The sequence below is a fragment of the Myodes glareolus genome, chromosome 14 (genome assembly GCF_982192425.1).
Source record: "Myodes glareolus chromosome 14, mMyoGla1.1, whole genome shotgun sequence".
In the NCBI taxonomy this organism is placed as follows: domain Eukaryota; kingdom Metazoa; phylum Chordata; class Mammalia; order Rodentia; family Cricetidae; genus Myodes; species Myodes glareolus.
Genome location: NC_142039.1, coordinates 31,736,335 through 31,756,821, shown reverse-complemented (window position 1 = coordinate 31,756,821; position 20,487 = coordinate 31,736,335). Strand labels below are relative to the sequence as shown.

The 20,487-nt window shown below is 40.0% G+C and overlaps 1 protein-coding gene across 1 annotated transcript in view; it reads left to right on the top strand.

The window, feature by feature from the left end:
• Mtr (5-methyltetrahydrofolate-homocysteine methyltransferase) overlaps positions 1–20,487 on the top strand; it is an 86,135-nt gene that overhangs the window by 12,999 nt on the left and 52,649 nt on the right. The window contains exons 6-13 of the mRNA XM_048460723.3: positions 1,973–2,079; positions 6,631–6,693; positions 7,160–7,254; positions 9,468–9,568; positions 11,208–11,269; positions 12,535–12,602; positions 15,422–15,501; positions 19,681–19,793. Of these exons, the coding sequence (XP_048316680.3) occupies positions 1,973–2,079; positions 6,631–6,693; positions 7,160–7,254; positions 9,468–9,568; positions 11,208–11,269; positions 12,535–12,602; positions 15,422–15,501; positions 19,681–19,793 (689 nt within the window). The remainder of the gene's footprint in view (positions 1–1,972; positions 2,080–6,630; positions 6,694–7,159; positions 7,255–9,467; positions 9,569–11,207; positions 11,270–12,534; positions 12,603–15,421; positions 15,502–19,680; positions 19,794–20,487) is intronic.

Below are 20,487 nucleotides of genomic sequence, written 5' to 3'. Positions count from 1 at the left end.
TTTTTAAAGACAGGATCTGACATAGTAGTTCAGACTAGGCAACCTAGAACTCTGTCTAGCCCATGCTATTCTCAAATTTGTGGCAGTCTTTTCATCTCCTGAGTGAGGGAATTACAGGTGTGAGCCATCATATCCAGTTTATATCATCTTTTAATTTCAGAAAGCAGTCCAAATTATCTAAACATACCAGCCCTATACATAGAAATTACTATGGATAAACTATGGATAAACTAGAGTCCAATCACCAAGGAAGAGTTGCCCCAAGAGACCATCTCTCACACCACAGCTGATGTAAAAGCATGAGGATTTTATTAATTCTGTCATGACAGGGTCTTCCAGCATTCGGGAAGCCAGAAAGATCCTGAATAGCTGGTACAGACTACTTTTAAAGGAAAAAAGCCACAGAAGCAAAGGGCTGTCTAGGGGTTGTTCTTTGACTATTATGATTGGCTTATTCAAAAGGGCTATTACCAACAATTGGCTGGAGAGCGGTTGCCAGTCAGATGAGTTAAGAGGTCACTTTGACCCTGTTTCCCAGGGGCTGAGTCAAAACATACATGTGTGGGTAATTGTTCAGGAACTGAGTCAACATCTTAAAGGTTATCTTGCCCCAATTTCTGGAGAACATACGTGTATCTGTAGCTCTTAGGTCCTTGGTTCCCAGGGGGGAATGGGGGAGCATTACTGCTGAGACTGAGAGGGCTCAGAATTGTCTTAAAGTTTTACAAAACTTGCTAAGATTTAATAAATTAAGAGTGTAGGTCAATCTGTGAGCAGTAATACTGTATAAAGATTTAAAGCCCTAGAGCTAATTTTACCATTTGTGGTAATAGATTTTTGTGAGGTCTAGGTGAGTCCAGCTTATGGGATTTCATTTACAGAATTGTGCATGCTGTGCTACCATGCTTCTTTACTAAGAGTGGAGCTTCCCAAGTTGATGTGTGGTCTGTGTTCTTTGGACTAGATATGACAGTGGGGAGCCCGTTCCCAAACTGTATGAAGTCAGCTATAACTACATAGCAAGTGTAGTAGGTACCTCTTAAATAGCTAGGCATTTTTTCTTTTTTGTTGGGAGATAAAGTGAGAAGACAAATGACTTCTCATTGGAAATAGACAATACAGGACACTTCTAAAGAATTGATCTAGTAGTTGTTGAACACTATTGGTTCAGTCAAAAATTGTCTTCTGGCTGGGCGGTGGTGGTGCACGCCTTTAATCCCAGGCAGAGGCAGGCAGATCTCTGTGAGTTCGAGCCCAGTCTGGTCTACAAGAGCTAGTTCCAGGACAGGCTCCAAAGCTACAGAGAAACCCTGTCTCGAAAAGCAAAACAAAACAAAATGTCTTCTGGAGACGTGGCTTTTCTGAACTGGAGAGGGGGGCAGTGAAATCTATAACTTTTTATTATAGATTTAGCCTGTGATATTTCCAGATCTCATTTATGTTATTATGTTGTATTTTTTTATTTGTGTGTGCATGCGTCTATAAACTCCAGATGAGGTATTGAGTCATCTGGAACTGGAATTATAGGCAGTTGAAGCCTATATAGGCAGTGGGTGCTGGGTTCTCTCTGGTCCTCTGGAAGAGTGGCAAGTACTCTTAACTGCTGAGCCATCTCTCCAGCCCCTAAATCCTGTTTCTTAGATTTGTCTCTTAATGGGTTAAGATGATTTATGGAAAGAGTGATTGATGTTTTTATTTAAAAGATGTTAAGAATAAAGTACACAGTTAACCACTTAATGTATCTTCCCACTCGTAGCTCATGTGAGAAGTGGGGGGCACATGGCAGAATTTTAGGATAACTTTGTTGATTATTTCCTACCACTGTGTTTGGTTTTTACACAAAGTGTTGTCCTTAAGCAATTGCATTGTAAACCATCATTGATTACAGGTGCCAACCTTGAGCTTGACATACCCTGGTGTCATTCAGAAGGTGTGGGTTTCTGATGCGCTGACTGTGATTTGTTTTCTGCAGCATTTGATGAGCTTGTCGAAGCATACCAGGAGCAGGCCAAAGGACTGCTGGATGGTGGCGTGGATATCTTACTCATTGAAACTATTTTCGATACAGCCAATGCCAAAGTAAGCGAGGGGAAAATGGAGTGGGATGATGGAGGGGCTGTGAAGACTCCTCTACAGTTAGAAGATAATAGTAGCTACTGTTGAATTTAAGTAAGTTTCTTGTGTTTGCTCCATTTTAGTCTTTCTCTGATTGACTCTTTCATGTACATATACTACCACACCTGAGTCTAGAAATCATACTTCCTTTTCTTTGATTTATGTCCTCTGCTCTTTTTTTTTTGTATTGGATTTTTAAAAATTATGTGTATGTGTGGGTATTTGCACATCAGTACAGATGCCTGCAGTTCAGATGCCTAGATGTTCAGAGTCTAGAAGCATCTGATTCCACCTATAGCTGGAGTTGCCAGTGGTTTTGAGCTACCTGATACAGTTGCTGAAAATAAAACTTGGGCTCTCTGGAAGAGCAGTGTGTGTTCTCCTAACCATGGAACTAGCAGATGTACCACTGAAAAGAAGCACAGTATTGTTTTTATTGGCTACGTGGGTAGCCAAACAAGACTGTAAAGCACTAAGATAGTCTTTTTTTTTAATTTGATGGAAAAGATAAGCTACTGGATTTTTAATTTTGGTGTGGGCTATATATTATGCAGTTTCACATGCAAGTGATTATTTAGATACAGGTATGTATGCATGTGTAAGAGGGCATGTGGAAGATGAAGGATAAGCTTGGATGTCATCCTCAGGAATCATGAAATCTTTAAAGGATGCCACCTGTCTCCTTTAAGATGGTTTCTCATTGTTCTGAATCTCTCCAGTTAGACTGACTAGTGAGCAAGCTCCAGGGAGCCTTCTGTTTCTATCTCTCTAAAACTGGGATTGCAAGTGTTTATCACTAGCTTCTAAGTGTGTTTTAGGAATTGAATTCAGGTCCTCATGCTTGTAAGGCAAGTGTTTCATCAACTGATTATCTTTGATATTTATAAAAATTTTTAACCCTTTATTTTGGATACATGTGTGTATGTGTGTGAGTAGGTAAGTGCCACAGTGCATCAGTGTTTGTCACTGGACAGCTTGGGGAGTCAGTTCTTTGTTTCCCTTGACCAAACTTAAGTTGTCAGGCTTGGCAGCAGGCGCCTTTACCCACTGAATCATCTTGCAGGCTCCATATATTCTTTTTTATACTAGAAGTTTTTCTAATGATATATTTGGAATTTATTTTGGAGTATGAAGTAGGGAAGACATTAGTGTAAGATTATTTCATTTTCCCAATACTATCTTTATTTTTCATTTTTTTTTCATTTTATATGTTTTTGCTTGCATGCATGTTTGTGCACCATGTATATACCTGATGCCCATAGAGGCAAGAGAGGGCATGGGATCCCCTGGAATTGGGATTGTAGAAGGTTTTGAACCATCATGTAGGTGTTGGGAATTGAAGCTGGGTCCTCTGTAAGAAACCTGTGCATTTAATTGCTGAACCATGTCTCTGGCCCAAAATACTTTATTATTTCTCAGTGACATGAAAGATGCATAAGACAGCTTGTCCTGGTTTTTTGTCAGCTTCGTATAAACCAGGGTCATTTGGGAAGAGGGAACTAGAAAGTGTATGGTTGATATGAGAGGGCCCACCTGTGGGTAGTGCCACCCCTTGGCAGATGGTTCTGTGTTATATAAGGAGACTCACTAAAGCATGGGGAGTAAACCAGTAAGCAGTATTCCTCCATGGTCTCTGCTTCAGTTCCTGTCCCCAAGTTCTTGTCCCCAAGTTCCTGCTTTGGCTTCTCCTTGATGGACTGTAACCTGTAAGCCAGATAAACCATTTCCTAAGTTGCTTTTGGTCATGGTGTGTAAACACTGCAGTGAAAACCTTGACTAAGATACCCTGAATTCTATAGTCCTTTCCAGAACTCTGTTCTTGTGGCATTACTGTATTGTTTGCTGCAGTTTTAGAATAGCTTGAGTGACTGGTAGGCTTAGCCCCTTTTCTACCTAGAACTTTTCTGACTATTCTGATGTATTTGTTTTCTATAAGATTTTAAGGTTGTAAAATCTTACACAGTCAGGCAGTGATAGCTCAAAGCTGGGCAGTGGTGGTGCATGCCTTTAATGACAGCACTCAGAAGGCAGAGGCAGGCAGATCTCTGTGAGTTTGAGGCAGCCTAGTTTACCAAGAGAATTCCAGAACAGCTACGGCTGTTACATAGAGAAACTCATTCTTGAAAAAACAAAATAAAACAAACAAAAGATTTTAAGGGACTGCCAGGTGGTGGTGGTGCACACCTTTAATCCTAGTACTCAGGAGGTAGGGTTAGGTAGATCTCTGAACTCAAGGCTAGTCTGGTCCAGAGTGGCAAGAGCTACATAGCAAAACCATGTCTGGAAAAACAACAAAAATAAAAATAAATCAATAAATAACCCCCCCAAAAGCAACAACAACAAAAAGCAACAACAACAAAAAAATTTAAAGGATTGATTTTTTTTTTTAAGTTCTAAAATAGAAATTCCATTTTGTTGTTTTTTGTGACAGAGCCTTGCTATGTAGCCCAGACTAACCTAGAACTGGTCCTGAAACTTGAGGTCCCTCTGCCTCAGTCTTTCAAGTATTGGCATTGCAGGTGTACATCACCATACCAGCATTAATATTGTTGACTTAAGAGCTTTCCATGAGGTAAACAAAAAACAAAACAAAACAAAACAGAATCCCACTACTGGAAAAGGTCGAATTAATGACAAGTTGCATTCCAATTACAGATGGAAAAGGTCGAATTAATGACAAGTTGCATTCCAATTACAAATGTGTTCATCTTCACATCGTGACTAATGATACAAGGAAGAAGAGGTAGAAGATCACTGCTTGAAGCTTAAACATGGACTTTTAACAGAGAGGAGTAGTGTTACAACCCAAGCTCACGATAACTTTTCTAGTGATGCACATCTGTGGTTCTTATGACTGCCGTTGATGTATATGAAAGGCTGACAAAATAGGCAGGACATTGTTGTAGTTACTTTGTTTTAATTGAGGGAGGAAAGAAAGAGAAGTTAGCTCTTCAGATCCTCTTCAGAAGAAATGACTAGCTTGTTGGTAAACTCAGGTTTTTATTTTATTTTTTTATGATTCTGGGGTTGAACCTCGAACCTTGTGCACCATGCTAGGCAGGGTTCCACTACTGAGCTTTTCCCATATATGAGCATTCATTGGTGTGTATAGTGTTATACTTGAGAATCCCTTACCTGATCATTGGTTAGCATGTACTGTGTTACACATGAGATTCCCTTAACTGAGCATTGGTTAGCATGTACGTGTTACACTTGAGATTCCCTTACCTGAGCATTGGTTAGCATGTACAGTGTTACACTTGAAGTTCCCTTACCTGAGCATTGGTTAGCATGTACAGTGTTACACTTGAGGTTCCCTTACCCGAGCATTGGTTAGCATGTACAGTGTTACACTTGAGGTTCCCTTACCTGAGCAATGGTTAGCATGTACCGTGTTATACTTGAGATTCCCTTACCTGAGCAATGGTTAGCATATACAGTGTTACACATGAGATACCTTTACCTGAGCCTTGATTAGCATGTACCATGTTACACTTGAGATTCCCTTACCTGAGCATTGGTTAGTATATACCGTGTTACACTTGAGATTCCCTTACATGAGCATTCGTTAGCATGTACAGTGTTAAACTTGTGATTCCCTTATCTGAGCATTTGTTGTCATATATGTGCTATACTTGAGATTCCATTATGTGAATGTACGTGTTACACTTGAGATTCCTGTATCTGAGCATTGGTTAGCATGTACTGTGTTACATATGAAATTCCCTTATTTGAGCAATGGTTAGCATGTACCGTGTTGTTATACTTGAGATTCCCTTACCTGAGCATTGGCTAGCATATATCATGTTACTATTGAGATTTCCTTATCTGAACATTGGTTAGCATGTAGAGTTGTTATACTTGAGGTCCCTTACCTGAGCATTCGTCAGTATTTATGTGTTAGACTTGAGATTCCCTTATCTTAGAATAAGTTAGCATGTACAGTATTACACTTGAGATTCCTTTATGGGAACTTTGGTTAGCACGTACAGTGTTAAACATGAGGTTCCCTTATCTGAGGATTGCTTAGCATGTATAGTGTTACACATGAGATTCCCTTACACAGCATTTGTTAGCATGTACTGTGTTACACTTGAATTTTCCTTATCTGAATATTGGTTAAGATTCCCTTACCTGAGCATTGGTTGGCATGTACAGTGTTACGCTTGAGGTTCCCTTACCTGAGCATTGGTTAGCATGTGCAGTGTTACGCTTGAGGTTCCCTTACCTGAGCATTGGTTAGCATGTACAGTGTCACACTTGAGATTCCCTTACCCGAGCATTGGTTAGCATGTACAGTGTTACACTTGAGGTTCCCTTACCTGAGCATTGGTTAGCATGTACAGTGTTACACTTGAGAAGGGATGTTAGGTATATAGAGCAGCTTAGGGCATTACCTGCCTGAAGAGGTCTTGGGAAGGGTTGTTGTGATCAGGCAGTTAGTTGACCTTGGACATTTCACAGAAATAACGTATTCTTCTTTTTCTTTCTTTCTTTCTTTTTTTTTTTTGATAGGCAGCCTTGTTTGCACTCCAGAAACTCTTTGAAGAGAATTATGCTCCTCCCCGACCTATCTTTGTAAGTTCTTAAATATGTACCTGACAACCCCTCTCCCTCTTAAAAAAATTCCTTTGTATTTAGGACTTTTGTATAGGTTTTTTTTTTCTCCCTGGAATAGTAGAATATCTTTCAGAAACTACCCTTCTGTTCACCTCCCTCCTATCAATAGCTACATACCTCTGGAGAGATAACAAAAACTAACCTACAAATGTCCAATGGAGGATAGGCTGTTGAAGAGAGGTCAAAGCCTTGACAACTGTCTTATTAGGGCTTGTAGAGGAATGGGTGTGGGCATGTGACTTATAAGGCTGTTTGGGGTTTTCTTGCCTTTGTTCTTCTTCTCCAGTTAGTTGATTATATCCATTCTGTCATTCCTCTTCCTCATGAAAGAATGAAGAACTCCACTGGCTTGTTTCACTTTGTCTTTGTGACCATATTCTTTACCAGGGTCTGTATTGTTGATCTGTTTACATTGTTAATGCAGATTTCTGGGACTATTGTTGATAAAAGTGGAAGGACTCTTTCTGGCCAGACAGGAGAGGCATTTGTCATCAGCGTGTCTCATTCAGACCCACTGTGGTGAGTGACTCTTTCATTTGGGGCACTTTTACTGGGGGTGCATAAAATGACCTCAGAGAGGCCTTGCTTCTGTGTTTCTACTGTATCATTGCCATGGTGCACTGGATTTCCTCTAGTCTCTGAGACTTTAAGGGCTTCAAGGCTTCTGTAGTAAATAGGTCACATTGATATCAGGAGAGTTCTCTTACCTTCTAGGCAGTCAAGGGTTTGCCTGTGAGTCTGCTTATAATTTGAGACTGTGCTTGGCTGGACTTTAGGCTATTAACACTCAGTTGACATTTTCAGAACAGTGATTGCAAGTGTTATGGCAGTGTCCTTCTCAATTTGTGGACCAAGCAGAAGCAGTCTGGAGTAAAATAAAGTAGGGATGTTAAAGGTCAGGTTTTTATCTTTTAAGAATGGAGGGGTATATAGAAGTTAGCAGTCATTGAAAGAGTTAACATCAGAAACTGTTATTTAATGATTGACTATTATCACAGACTCTTTGTTAACAAAGAGCAGTAGAATCCTGTATTATTTATTTATCATTCATTGAAATACAGCTATGTGTCCTGGAGTACTGGTCAAGTGAAGTAGTCCACATTAAAGAGAAACACTTCACTAAATGAGAACGTAAAACGTGACTCACCAGGTAAAGGTGCTGCTAAGCTTGGTGACCTGATTTGATCACCAGGACCCACATGGTAGGCGAGAACCCACACCTGCAAACTGTCCTCTAACTTACAGATGTACATGCCTCCCTTCTATTCCCTCTCCCCAAATACAAGTGGTGAAACAGATGGTGCTGTACAGAAACAGTGAAGGAAATCTGGCTATATGTAGTGGTAGGTCCTTGTAGGATTCAGAGATGGCCCTTCAGACATGGTAACATCTGAACTATGTTGACTTGAGCCAGAGTTTGCTAAGTAGATAGGCAGGATACATGGATGTGTCAGAGTGACTTAATGTCATTACGAGAACTGGATAGTTGATAAGGAATGTCCATATGTGATATTTCATTTGAGCTTTATTAGAGTCCTAAGAATTGAGTGGGCATTACTTGCTTCTTATCTCTAGGTACTTGTAGTTGAAGACTGATTGACTGGGTAATGTCAACCGTGAAAAAGAAAATTAGCATTGGAACTAAGTTTGGAAAACATTCAAACAACCTTACTAGTTGATAACACAATGATTTACAGTGTTATTTTCAATATGCTGAATCCATATGACAGTAGCTATCTTGGTTACTTTTTTCTTGCTGTGATAAAACACCATGACCAAGACAATTTATAAAAGAAAGCATTTAATTTAGGGCTTACAGTTTCAGACTATTAGAGTTCCTGACCATCATAGTAGAGATCATGGCAGCAGACAGGCATGGTACTGGAGAAGTAGCTGATAGCTTCCATCTTGAGACCAAACCACTAGGCAGAGAATGATGAAAGTCTTAAGAACCTTGAAGTCTTCCTCCTGTGACATTCCTCTTCAAATGAGGCCAGACCTCCTATACTTTCCCAGTTTCACCAGCTGAAATATGTGCACCTCTGAGGGCCATTCTTACCCCTAACACCCTAGTGACCTACGGTGAAAGTTACCAAATGTACTGGTAAAATGTCTAAACTGGGAAGGTCTGTTCAGTTGTAAGTTAACCATGCATGGGACCTTGCAGTCCCCTTTTTATGTGTTTATTTTTGAGTCAGCATCTCCTGAAGCTCAGACTGGTCTCACACTTGCTGTGGCATTGTGGAGGCCTCCTGCTTCTGCCTCCCGAGTGCTGGGATTACAGACATCTACCATCATGCCTGGACCTGAATTTAGCAGTCTTAAGGGAGATGTGAGGATCGGTTGAAAATTATTGGTCAGAGAATCGTGTTTGCTTTAGATCAGGTACACAACAACAACAACAACAAGAACAAGCAGAAAGCAGAATTTTCTGTACTCCCTCCCTGCCCACACTTTACCAGTTTTCCCTGTTAATATCTTGCCTTGGTAAGGTAGGGTATTATTACATTATTAACTGAGTACTAATCTACGTTAGAGCTCTCTTTTGTACATTCTGTGGATCTTTGCAAATATGCAGTGACACATAGCTACTGTTTTAAGATCATATGGAATAGTTTTATTCACCAAAAATCCTGGATTTCTATACATATTCATCTCTTTATTATAAATTTTATGCGTAAATATTTTGAATGAAAGATGATGATTCTGAAATCTGCTTGCTGTTTTTTTAGCATTGGATTAAATTGTGCTCTGGGTGCAGCTGAAATGAGGCCTTTCATTGAAACAATTGGAAAATGTACAACAGCCTATGTCCTCTGCTACCCAAATGCAGGTGTGTTTATAAGGGGGCGTTGCATGCGAAGAATTCGATATATTCAAGTCATGGTAATTGGGATAACTTCTTAATTTGGAGAATTTATGTTGTAGGTGTGTGTGTATACATATAGTGGAGGGAGAAAGAGAGAGAGAGAGAGGGAGGGAGGAAGGCTTAAGTGTGTGTTTGTGCTTTTAAGACTCAAAATGAATTTTGCCAAAAACAAAACAAAACACTGGGTATTTGGCTTTATACTAGTGCTTCCCCTTAAGCCTGGAAGAACAGTTTTGCTCAGCAGAACAGTTTCAATTAGGGTGTATCTTCAGGAAATTAGTCTAGCTTTGTCACTAATAAGGGTTTTGCTGTGTGAATATAGCAAGAGGGATCCTTTCCCCATTTCATTTGTTAGCAGAAAAGCATTGTTGGTAGTTAAATTTTAAAAACTAAGATTTCTAGTTGATGGCACCTAAAAATTTCAGACATATGTAGATCTCAAACTACCCAGGAAATGTTGATAATGTGATCGGGACTGGCCAAGTTTCCCAGGGGATACTTTGTGTACTATTCAGCTAATTAGGGCTAAAAGTTATTTTCTGCATATTCTTATCCAATATATACATTAAATTAATGTATACATTAAAATAGTTAATAATTTTATTAGTATGTGTGTAAATGATCTATATATGTGGGTGCAATTACATGTGTGTCATGGTGTGCATATGGAGGTCAAAGGATAACTTTTAGGAATTGATTCTTTCCACTGTGGGTTTTGAGACTTGAACTCAGGGTGTCAGGCTTGGGCAGCAGATGCTTTTATTTGCTGAAACAACTCACCAGCCTCAAGTGTATACATTTAAAAATGCATAAAAATGGTCTGAACAGATGGTTCAGTGGTTGAAAACACTTGTTCTTGCCAAGGACCTGGGTTTAATATCCAGCCCCCACATGTTGGTTCACAGCCATCCATCACTCCAGTTCCAGGGACTCTGACACCCTCTTCTGACCCCTGTGGGCACCAGGCCACATAAATTTAAGCAAAATACACATATACATAAATGCATAATTTATTTTATTTTCCTTTGGTAATTAGGGGCAGGGCATGAATCCAGTAGGAAACTAGATAATCAAGGGATAAGGTATCAGGTTATACTAAAGAGAGATAAACATTTACTTTAGAAACAAAAATGTCACAAACTCTAGGTAAAAGATACACATGGGAAGTAGTTCAGATACTATGAAACCTTTTATGCTATCTGAAATACAGTAGAAGTATTTAACTAATTTAAAGAAGGCTGGTATTTCTTATTTTTGGTTGCATTGCGTGTCAGATATTCATTAGTTCAAAGGCTGTGGGATTGTGTACAGGGTGTCTTCCACACAAGCAGTTCTGTAAGACAAATGAGTTTATCTTACAGTAAGGGGCTCGGAGGTGGAGGCTGGAGCACTCTGTTCCAAATGGGAGTGAACATGTAAAAGAAAAGTGAATGTTCTTCAAATTTTGTTCTTATTGTTATGCTGTCTGTTCTGTAAATACTGTATTATTATTCATTTTGTAAGCAGTTATAATTTGAGTGTCAATAGAGAATTGTATAAATTTTAAAACACCTAGATATTTGTTAAGATACTTTTGAATAATGGTTGAAATGTCCTTTCTCAGGTCTTCCCAATACTTTCGGTGACTATGATGAAACACCATCCATGATGGCCAATCACTTAAAGGTCAGGGATCCATTCATTTCAGTTTTGAAAATATAGATACAGTGTTATTTTAATTAATTAATTAATCAATTAACTTTGAGATCCAGTCTCTCTTGCCTAAGGTGCTCTTAAACTTGTTATCCTTCTGCCTCAACCTCTTGAATAGTTGGGGTTATAGAGGTATGTGCCAAAATGCATGATGGAAGATGGTATATAGATTTAACATAGTTTTCTTCCAAAATATAGTGTATACGTAACCAAATAAAGTCTAGGTACTCTGAGAAAGTAGCAGAAGCATAAGGCAGACTTAACTGTCTGCTTACTTAGTGGTTGGCAGTGGTAGCTATTGGAAAATTCCTAGTGAAGTTGTCTCCAAACTGAATGAGACATGGCTTGCTATATTGTCCCTTCTTCAACACTATCAAATAATGGCTGCTCCTCTCCTTCATTCAGACTGCGGGCTGGGTGAATTAGATGTCCATGTGGCTCCCTTTCTTGAATGTACTTGCCATCTTTGAATCACGAGTCTGTGTCACTGCTGCTGTTGCTTAGTGCACTCATGTCATGATGCCTCTGTTTCCCTTCAGTTTTTGAATTTCCAGGTCTTGGCTCACTGATACTTTCTCTTAGACTGTTTCTGAGTCAGTTCATATAATTTCACTATCTTTTTTGTTTGTTTCCTTTGAGGGTTTTGCTACAGCCCAGACTGCTTTTGAGCTCATGATTCTCCTGCTCAGTCTCCTGAGTACTGAGATTATAATTTCAATAATCTTAAGTAGATAGTCTTGGTGCTCTGCTTTCTCAGCTTCTTTATTTATCTCTTTTTACTCACTCAACTCTGGTTATTCCAGACCCTGCTCATCAGGATGGCGCCTTACCTGTGTGTTTGATGAAATGCTTGAAACATGGCTAATGTGACAGAGGGCATTCAGTTTATTTAAAAAAATTTAAATTAAATTGAAAAACTGATACTCATATGTCATTTGAAAATATGTTATTCAATTTCATATTCATTGTGGTCATATGGGTAAAAACCAGTTTCTTTTCATCAGAAAGGCAAATAAAATTCTTCTGTTTTTCAGACAACATAAAAGGTTTCAATCTGTACTATGTCTTATGTGTATCTTTTACGTAGGGCATGTGACAGTTTTTAATTTAAAGTACAAGTAAATGTGTTTATCTCTCTTTAGTATCATCTCAGTTATTCAGGAAATATAGAAAGTAAATGCTCTTATGCTGATTTGATAAATTTAGAATTCAGATGAATTCACTTTCCCTAAGTACAGGACTTTGCTATGGATGGCTTGGTGAATATAGTTGGTGGCTGCTGTGGTTCAACACCCGATCATATCAGGTAATGGCTACCTCTTTTATCCTGCTTTAAAATTTGTTTGGTTTTATTTGTTGATAATTTTTAATGATATTTTTATTATTTTTTGGAGAATTTTATACATGTACATAATTATTTTGATCATATTTACTCCCTAGTTCTCCTCTTTATATGCCTTTGAAGCAGGGTCTGTCTTTCTTTGTAGCTCACACTGGCTGGTACTTGATACGTGTAGGTAGCTCAGGCTGGCCTTGAACCTGTGATAATCTTCTTGACTTAGCTTCCCAAATCTGGGATTATAGCATATACCATCATGTCTGGCCTTTTATTTGTGTGTGTGTGTGTGTGTGTGTGTGTGTGTGTCTATGTATGTGCGTGTTTTCAGGTGCCTACAAAGGTTAGAATGGATATTGGATTTCTTGGAGCTGGAGTTGCAGGTATTTGTGAACTACCCAATTTTGTGGGTGCTGGCATTTGAGGCATTTTGATAGCCATGTTTGCCCTTTTCTGTTCTCTTCTCTTCTCAAGACAAGGTCTCATTGTGTAGCCCTGACTGGCACAGACCCTGTTGTATAGCCCAAGCTGGCCTTAAACTCTTGGCACCACGTGTCTCAGCTTCCTGAGGATTGAGAATGCAGCTGTGAGTCACTTTGTCCAACCTAATATTTCCTGTGCTTATCAGCTCAATTGTTCTGCCCACAAGTTTGTATGTTGAAGTCCTAACCCTTGGTACTTGAAATGTGACTGTGTGTGGAGATAGTTGAAGGAACAAGTGGATCTGCCCATAATCCTGCACGGTTAGTGTTCGTGCAAGAACGAGATACAAGTGAACAGGTGAAAGAAGGTCGTGTAAAGACACAAGACATCAGCAGTCTGCAGGCCGCAGGGAGAGAGAGGCCTTAGAAGAAGCATCATCAGCACCTCAGTCACAGACTGTCTATCAGATGTGAGAGTCAGTTTCTTTGTGTACGCCTCGTTACTATGGCAGTGATACTGCTTCATATTATGAAAAATACAAGCAAAAGTAGCTTTATATAAAGAAACATTCTAAAAATTGAAGTAGTACAGAAAAATTACAGTGAGCTGTCATGTACCTATCTCAGAGATACTATAATTTTCAATTTTGCCATTGTTATTTTGTCTGACACTCAACTTCTTTCCCTGGAATATTGTAAACTCCATATAAGACTCTACCCGGATATTTCCATGTAGATAATTCGCTCACAGAAGGACAACTAGGTGTTCTTAGGTGCAGCACATGCCTCCATTAGATTCTCTCCTACAGAGACAGTAGTCAGGTACCTAGCATCTTGAGGTCTAGAGGAATATCCTCCTTGGTCCTGTGCATCATTGCTTACTCATGCTTTCAAGGGCCAGTGTGAAGGAAGGAGTGAAAAATGACAGTGCTGGTTATGGATATGTTTATTCTTATCATTTGTGGCTCTCAGAAAGATTAGGATTCCGTCAGAATGTAGTTTAGGACTCTTAGCCATTTTCCCTAGAGTCAAAAGTGATTGTGCTTTTAGCCAGCCCTTACTGTTCCATGTATGTGCACATAATATATTTCTTTTTTTTTTTTTTTTTTTTTTTTTTTTTTTTGATTTTTCGAGACAGGGTTTCTCTGTAGTTTTTGGTGCCTGTCCTGGAACTAGCTCTTGTAGACCAGGCTGGCCTCGAACTCACAGGGATTCGCCTGCCTCTGCCTCCCGAGTGCTGGGATTAAAGGCATGCGCCACCACCGCCCGGCAATATATTTCTTTAGCTGAGTTACCCAATACTTTTTTTTTTTGTTGTTGTTAAACTACTTTTCTTGACTTTTCTGACAGAAGTCTTGGCTGGAACTTCCTGTGTAGACTAGGCTGGCCTGGAACTCACAGAAGTCTGCCTGCTTCTGCCTTCTGAGTGCTGGGCTTAAAGATGTGTACCTCCACACCTGGCTTCTATGATATACTCTAAATAACTATAAAGTTATTATATATTTACCTTTTTGGTGCTATTAATTGAACCCAAGGTTTGTATATACTCAGCATCTACTCTAGAGCAGTGTACTACATCCCTATTTTTTGTATATCCTTTATGTTATATCTTCATCAGTAGTTGAAGTATCTTATCTTTGGATCACAGACTGACTCTTCATTTTTTTGGTTCACTTCCTCTTTAAAAAGAGGTTGTTGTAACTTGTGTATTTGTAGTTGATATCTATACCTATCTGTATAACTCCTGCTTTTACTTAGTCATCCACATACTAATTTGGGGACAGTAGAGTGAGCAGTGCCTATAGGGCCTTATAAGTAAATAGAGAAAGCTAGATTTCTGTGGTTTATCAAACAGAAATTAATGTTAAAGAGACTGTGGATAACTGAAACACATTTTGAGGAGTAATGTTTTAGAGTCCAAACTCTGTTTCTCTGTTCCTTCCTTGTTGTGTGCACAGGACTGACCTCTCTCCATTGCCAGCAACCCAGCAAACTCCCCAAGCGCACATTTACTGTTATTTCTCAGAGCTCCAACTTCTCTTTGAAGTGCTAAACTGTTGGTTAGGTAGCGGGGACGTGTTTTGTGTGTGGGATGAGGGGGAGGGTTTTGGTTTGCAGTTTGTGTTTGTGCAGAGTCACACAGCAGCTCCAGCTCGTGTCTGTGATGGTAGAAGCAGCACAGGCAGCACTGCCCACCTTTCTCTTGCTGAGGAAGTGAAGGATGTAACTGCTGCTGTACATTTAAGTAGGCATATCATTATGCGCATGGGTGTATTGATACAGGCTTAATTTCATAGCTGGAAATTATCTTAATTAAATACATGTTACTCTGAATTAATGAATACAGTGTTTTCTCTTTTAACTTAGGGAAATCGCTGAAGCTGTGAAAAATTGTAAGCCTAGAGTTCCACCAGCTAGTGTTTTTGAAGAACATATGTTACTATCTGGTAAGTCATGAAAATGTAGTTTTTTAAAAAACCATTTATAGGATCTATTTAATGTGTATATATCTAAGTGATTATTTATGCCAGGAAACTTACTAGGTCAAAGAAGGGTGGTTGTTTTCCTTGGCACTTAGGTAAATTTTACTAAAGAACTTTGTTTTTCTAGGATGGGTAGAGAGATTAATTCCAGGGTAAAAAGGAATGAAGAGCAGGTGACTTGCTGATGTACTCCCTTGTTTACAGTGAGTCTGTGGGCTTGTCTTTGCTGCACAGAGACAGCATAGCCTCGTCAGTGCCTAAACTTTAATACTCAGTTGAAAATTCCAAATGGTTAAGGCCTGGTGTTTTGTAATGGCAATGTAACAAATATTGTTAGAATTTTGTATTTGCCATTTGTTTGGGACTTTTTTTATTTTTGGTCTCTCTATGCAGCTCTGGTAGTCCTGAAACTCATTTTATAGACCAGGCTGGCCTCATAGATCCACCTGTCTCTGCCTCTTGACTATTGGGCTTATAGGCGTGCATCATCATGCCTGGATTTTTTTAATTTAATTTTATTTTCTGAAATGTTAGTGTATAAAGACAGGTCTCACTGTATAGCCAAAGGCTGTCTCAAACTAACAGTCCTCGTGTTTCCTCTTTCTGAGTGCTAGAATTACAAGTATGTGCTACCATGTCCAATCTGAAAAATACTTTGTTAACCTGTGTATAAATAAGAGAAGCATTGCTTCTGTATCTGATGAGTCACTCCTGCTAGATCAGAACCGCTTTGTAGAATGCCATTAGATCACACCCTCAGCATTTAGTAGTTGTCATTCCTATTTACCTAATACACAACCTCCAGATTGTGTGAAAGTTCAGGGGGCACAAGGATCATTAGCAATGAGAAAAGTCAGAAACTCAGAAACTGACAATGTAGAAAGTTATTGCTTCCTGAGTCTGTGAACTAATGGCCTGGAATATCTGTATAATTACCTAGGCCATTATAATCTTCCTCTTTCTCATACTAGGTTCCTCATGTAATGCTTTGGCAAAGGACTCAAAGGCCATTTTTTTTTATGAAGCTCTATTAGCTGATGGTAATTTTGTGTAATTCATTTTTATGATAATTAAGGCAGAGACTATTGCTGATTTGTAAGCTGAAAGATTATGTGATTATGTGATGAACCCAAGGCCTTCGTCTCTAGAACCTGCCTGTGACTATTCAGGGAGACTGCTTTCTATAATACTTTAAAAACAAAGGCAGTTTGACAACCTTTTCTACAGTCATTTCACAATCTTTTGCTTTTTGTCTGAGTATAATACATCTACATGTGTTATTTGAGACTTGCCTCTTATTAGCGTGTGCCAGGGAAGATGGTGCTACTCCTTAGTAAATAAGGCATTAATATGCCAAAGCCCAATGGTCTGCCTTGGGTGCCTCATGGCGGAAGACCAACCACAGTGATTCGTGGATCTCCATCTGGGTCCTCCCTCACCATCCAATTTGGCAGTGTTAGCTTCAGGTTCATGGTCTTTCCGTGAAAGAGATGGAGTGCTCTTCCATAGTCACTGTTGACTGGGTCTTCCACATATGCTGTTGTTGTGGCCTTCCACATGCAGGGTTCATGTGACCTTCCACATGCTCTGTTGTTGGGACCTTCCACATATAATGTTGATGGGAACTTCTACATTCCATGTTCACTGTTGACGGGACTTTCCATATACTTTGTTGATGAGGTCCTCCCACATGCAATGTTAATGGGACCTTCTACATGCAATGTTGATGAGACCTTCCAAATACTCTGATGATGGGGTGAAGAGATTTGTTCCATGCAGCTGCAAGTTTTCTGATAGAACAGCAATGGAGCAAAAAAAGAAAAAGAATTCTTTTGAGGTAGAATTTTGCAGCATAATATAAACGTTGACCTCAAAGTCCTACAAGTTACAGAGTGCTGGGATTATAGCTATGAATCACCATGCCTGATTCAACAATCTTTTTTCCCCTAAGATGGGTTTCTCTGTGTAACTCTGGCTGTCCGAGAACTTGCTTTATAGACCAGGCTGACCTTGAACTAATAGCCTGCTCCTGCCTCCCAAGTGCTTAAATTAAAGGTGTGCACTGCCACTACCTGGCCAGCAATCCTTTTTGTTGTTGTTGTTGTTATTGTTCTTAAAATATTTTTTATTTTTTGAGAATTTCATACAATTTATTTATTTATTTATTTTTAGCAGATTTACACATATCCCAGCTCTTCCAGTAACTACACTTTTTATTCTGCTATCCCTCCCTACCCAGTTTTTAGTTTTATCCTTGTCTTAGTTAGGGTTTCAAATGCAGTGAAGAGAAACCATGACCATGGCAACTCTCATAAAGGAAAAAATTTGATTGGGTGGCTTATAATTCAGAGATTTACTCCATTATCATCATGGTGAGACATGGCAGTGTATAGGCAAACATGGTGCTGGAGAAGGAGCTGAGTATTCTGTATCTTGATCCACAGGCAACAGAAGTGAACTGAGACAATCAGCATATGTTGAACATAGGAGACCACAAAGACTGCCTCCACAGTAACACACTTCCTCCAACAAGGCCACACTTACTCTAACAAAGCCACACCTCCTAATAGTTCCACTCCCAATGAGTTTATAGGGGCCAGTTACATTCAAACCACCGCACTCTACAACCTTCCAAGCCTAGTTGGTGTTGCCCATGTAGTTTTTACTTGATAGGGGAGTTCAGCCAATCATATTCTGTTTTCGGGGCGTGCCGCCCTCAGGCAAAAGCCTGCCCATAAACCTAGTAAGAGCGCTCTGCTAGCTCTCTTTTCGCTTGGCTCCTGCGTCCGGACTGATCGGTTGGATTCTGGTGTAAGCTGTTGTAAGTCTTACTTCTGTTTATTAAAGCTGTATATTTTGTATCAAGATAGTCTGGGGACTTTTCTTTACCAATCGCCCTGCAGCTTCATCTGGCGTCCCACGTTGGGCGCCATATGTAGTAAGGAGCTGCGGGCAGGCCTGCTTTTCATCCTGCCCAGCTCCCGCATGGCTAGCTTAGTCCCGGAAATAACAACACAGAAATTGTATTCATTTAAGCACTGTCTGGCCCATTATCTCTAGAGAGTTAGTTATTGGCTAACTCTCACATCTTGATTAACCCATTTCTAGTGATCTGTGTAGCACCACAAGGTGGTGGCTTACCGGGAAGTATTCAGCATGTTTGACCTGGTGGCTGGTTTCATGGCGTCTACCTCACAGCCCTCTTCCCAGCATTCTGTTCTGTTTACTCCGCCAACCTAATTTTCTGTCCTATCAAAGGGCCAAGGCAGTCTCTTTATTAACCAATGAAAATAACACAATAGACAGATAACCCTCCTCCATCATTTACTCTTCTAATTTTAGTTTCTTTTTTGAGACAGGGTATCTCTGTGCAGTCCTGGAACTTACTCTGTAGACCAGGTTGGCCTCAAACTCACAGAAATTTGCATGCCTCTGCCTCCCAAGTGCTTGGATTAAAGGTGTATGCCACCATTGCCTGGCTACACATGAGTTTTGAAAAGAAAATGACACACATTCTATTTCCCTTTCCTTCCTTATCTCCTTGTTTCCCTGTCTCCCAGCAGCTATCAGATGCCAATAATGTCTCAGCTCATGGTGGGATCTTGTGTCTACTTCCTCCATCTAGTTCTGAATGGGACATAACATGCCCTTCTTAGGCTCAGGGATTTTCAGGGGAAAGTGGGACATAGAGTTTATAACTGTCAGAAGTTGTGGGTAGCATCAAGAGGCAGGATTTTCCAGACATAACAGTAGTTGAACATGACTCACAGCATTTAGAACAGCATGCACAAGGCCTACTCAAGCTCAGTCTTCTTTTGAAGTTTTCTTCATGATTTTTGCCCCAGAGCCTTAGTTAAATAAGAATGATGGTGACTTTTTCTTTTCAGAGACTGTGTGGTTCAGCCCTCTCTGGGTATTTACAGCACAGAGCTCTGATATATTTCTTCTTGGGAGATCTGGTTGTAAGCAGGGTTGCAACAAGTAGCCTTTCAATGTTCAAAAAAGAAAAGATTGTGATCCTGTTTCCCTGTCATCTCCTGTCCTATCTGCTCAGATGGACTTGACATTCTTGCTGAAAATACTTTGTTTCATGTCATCCATGTGCATTTTTCAAGAACATTTCAAAATGCTTTTCCTTTTAAGGTCTCGAGCCCTTCAGGATTGGACCATACACCAACTTTGTTAACATTGGAGAGCGCTGTAACGTGGCAGGATCCAAGAAGTTTGCTAAACTCATCATGGCAGGAAACTATGACGTGAGCATCTTCACGAGGCCCCCAGGGCATTGCCCTGCCTCTGAGTAGACTGCATGTCAGCAGAGTGTGTTTGTTCTGTCTGGTGCTGTTACAGAGCTGCTAGGATGTATGTGAGGGTGCTGATGGCAGCTGGCGGTAGGTGGGGCTGCGGGGGCGAGGACGCTTTGAAGATTTGAAGCTGCTGTTGTTACTAATCAGAAAGCATTGCATTTGGGGCATGGGGTGAGATGACTGGGAGGGATCCAGCTTCTAGTCATTCATTGTGCAGTAAGTTTGGATATTTGGGAATACTCTCCATTTTGGCCTCTCAAAAACCTTTCTCTGGATGGGGAAAACATACATGAATGTATGTGTACCACGTATGTGCTTGGAACCCAGGAGACCAGAGGACATTGGATCCCTCTGAGATGGAGTTACAGATGGTTGTGAAATTCCATGTGGGTGCTGGGAACTGAACCAGGTCCTCTGCAAGAGCAACAAGTATTTATTGATTTATTTTCAAGACGGTTTCTCTGTGCCACCCCGACTGTTCTGGAATTCACTCTTTATGCCAGGCTGGCCTCTAACTCACAGAGATCCGTCTGCCTCTGCCTCTCAAGTGCTGGGATTAATGGTGTGTGCCACTGTTACCTGGCAATAAGAAGTATTTTTAATTACAGAGTCATCTCTGCTCCTCCCAAAGAGAATTCTTACT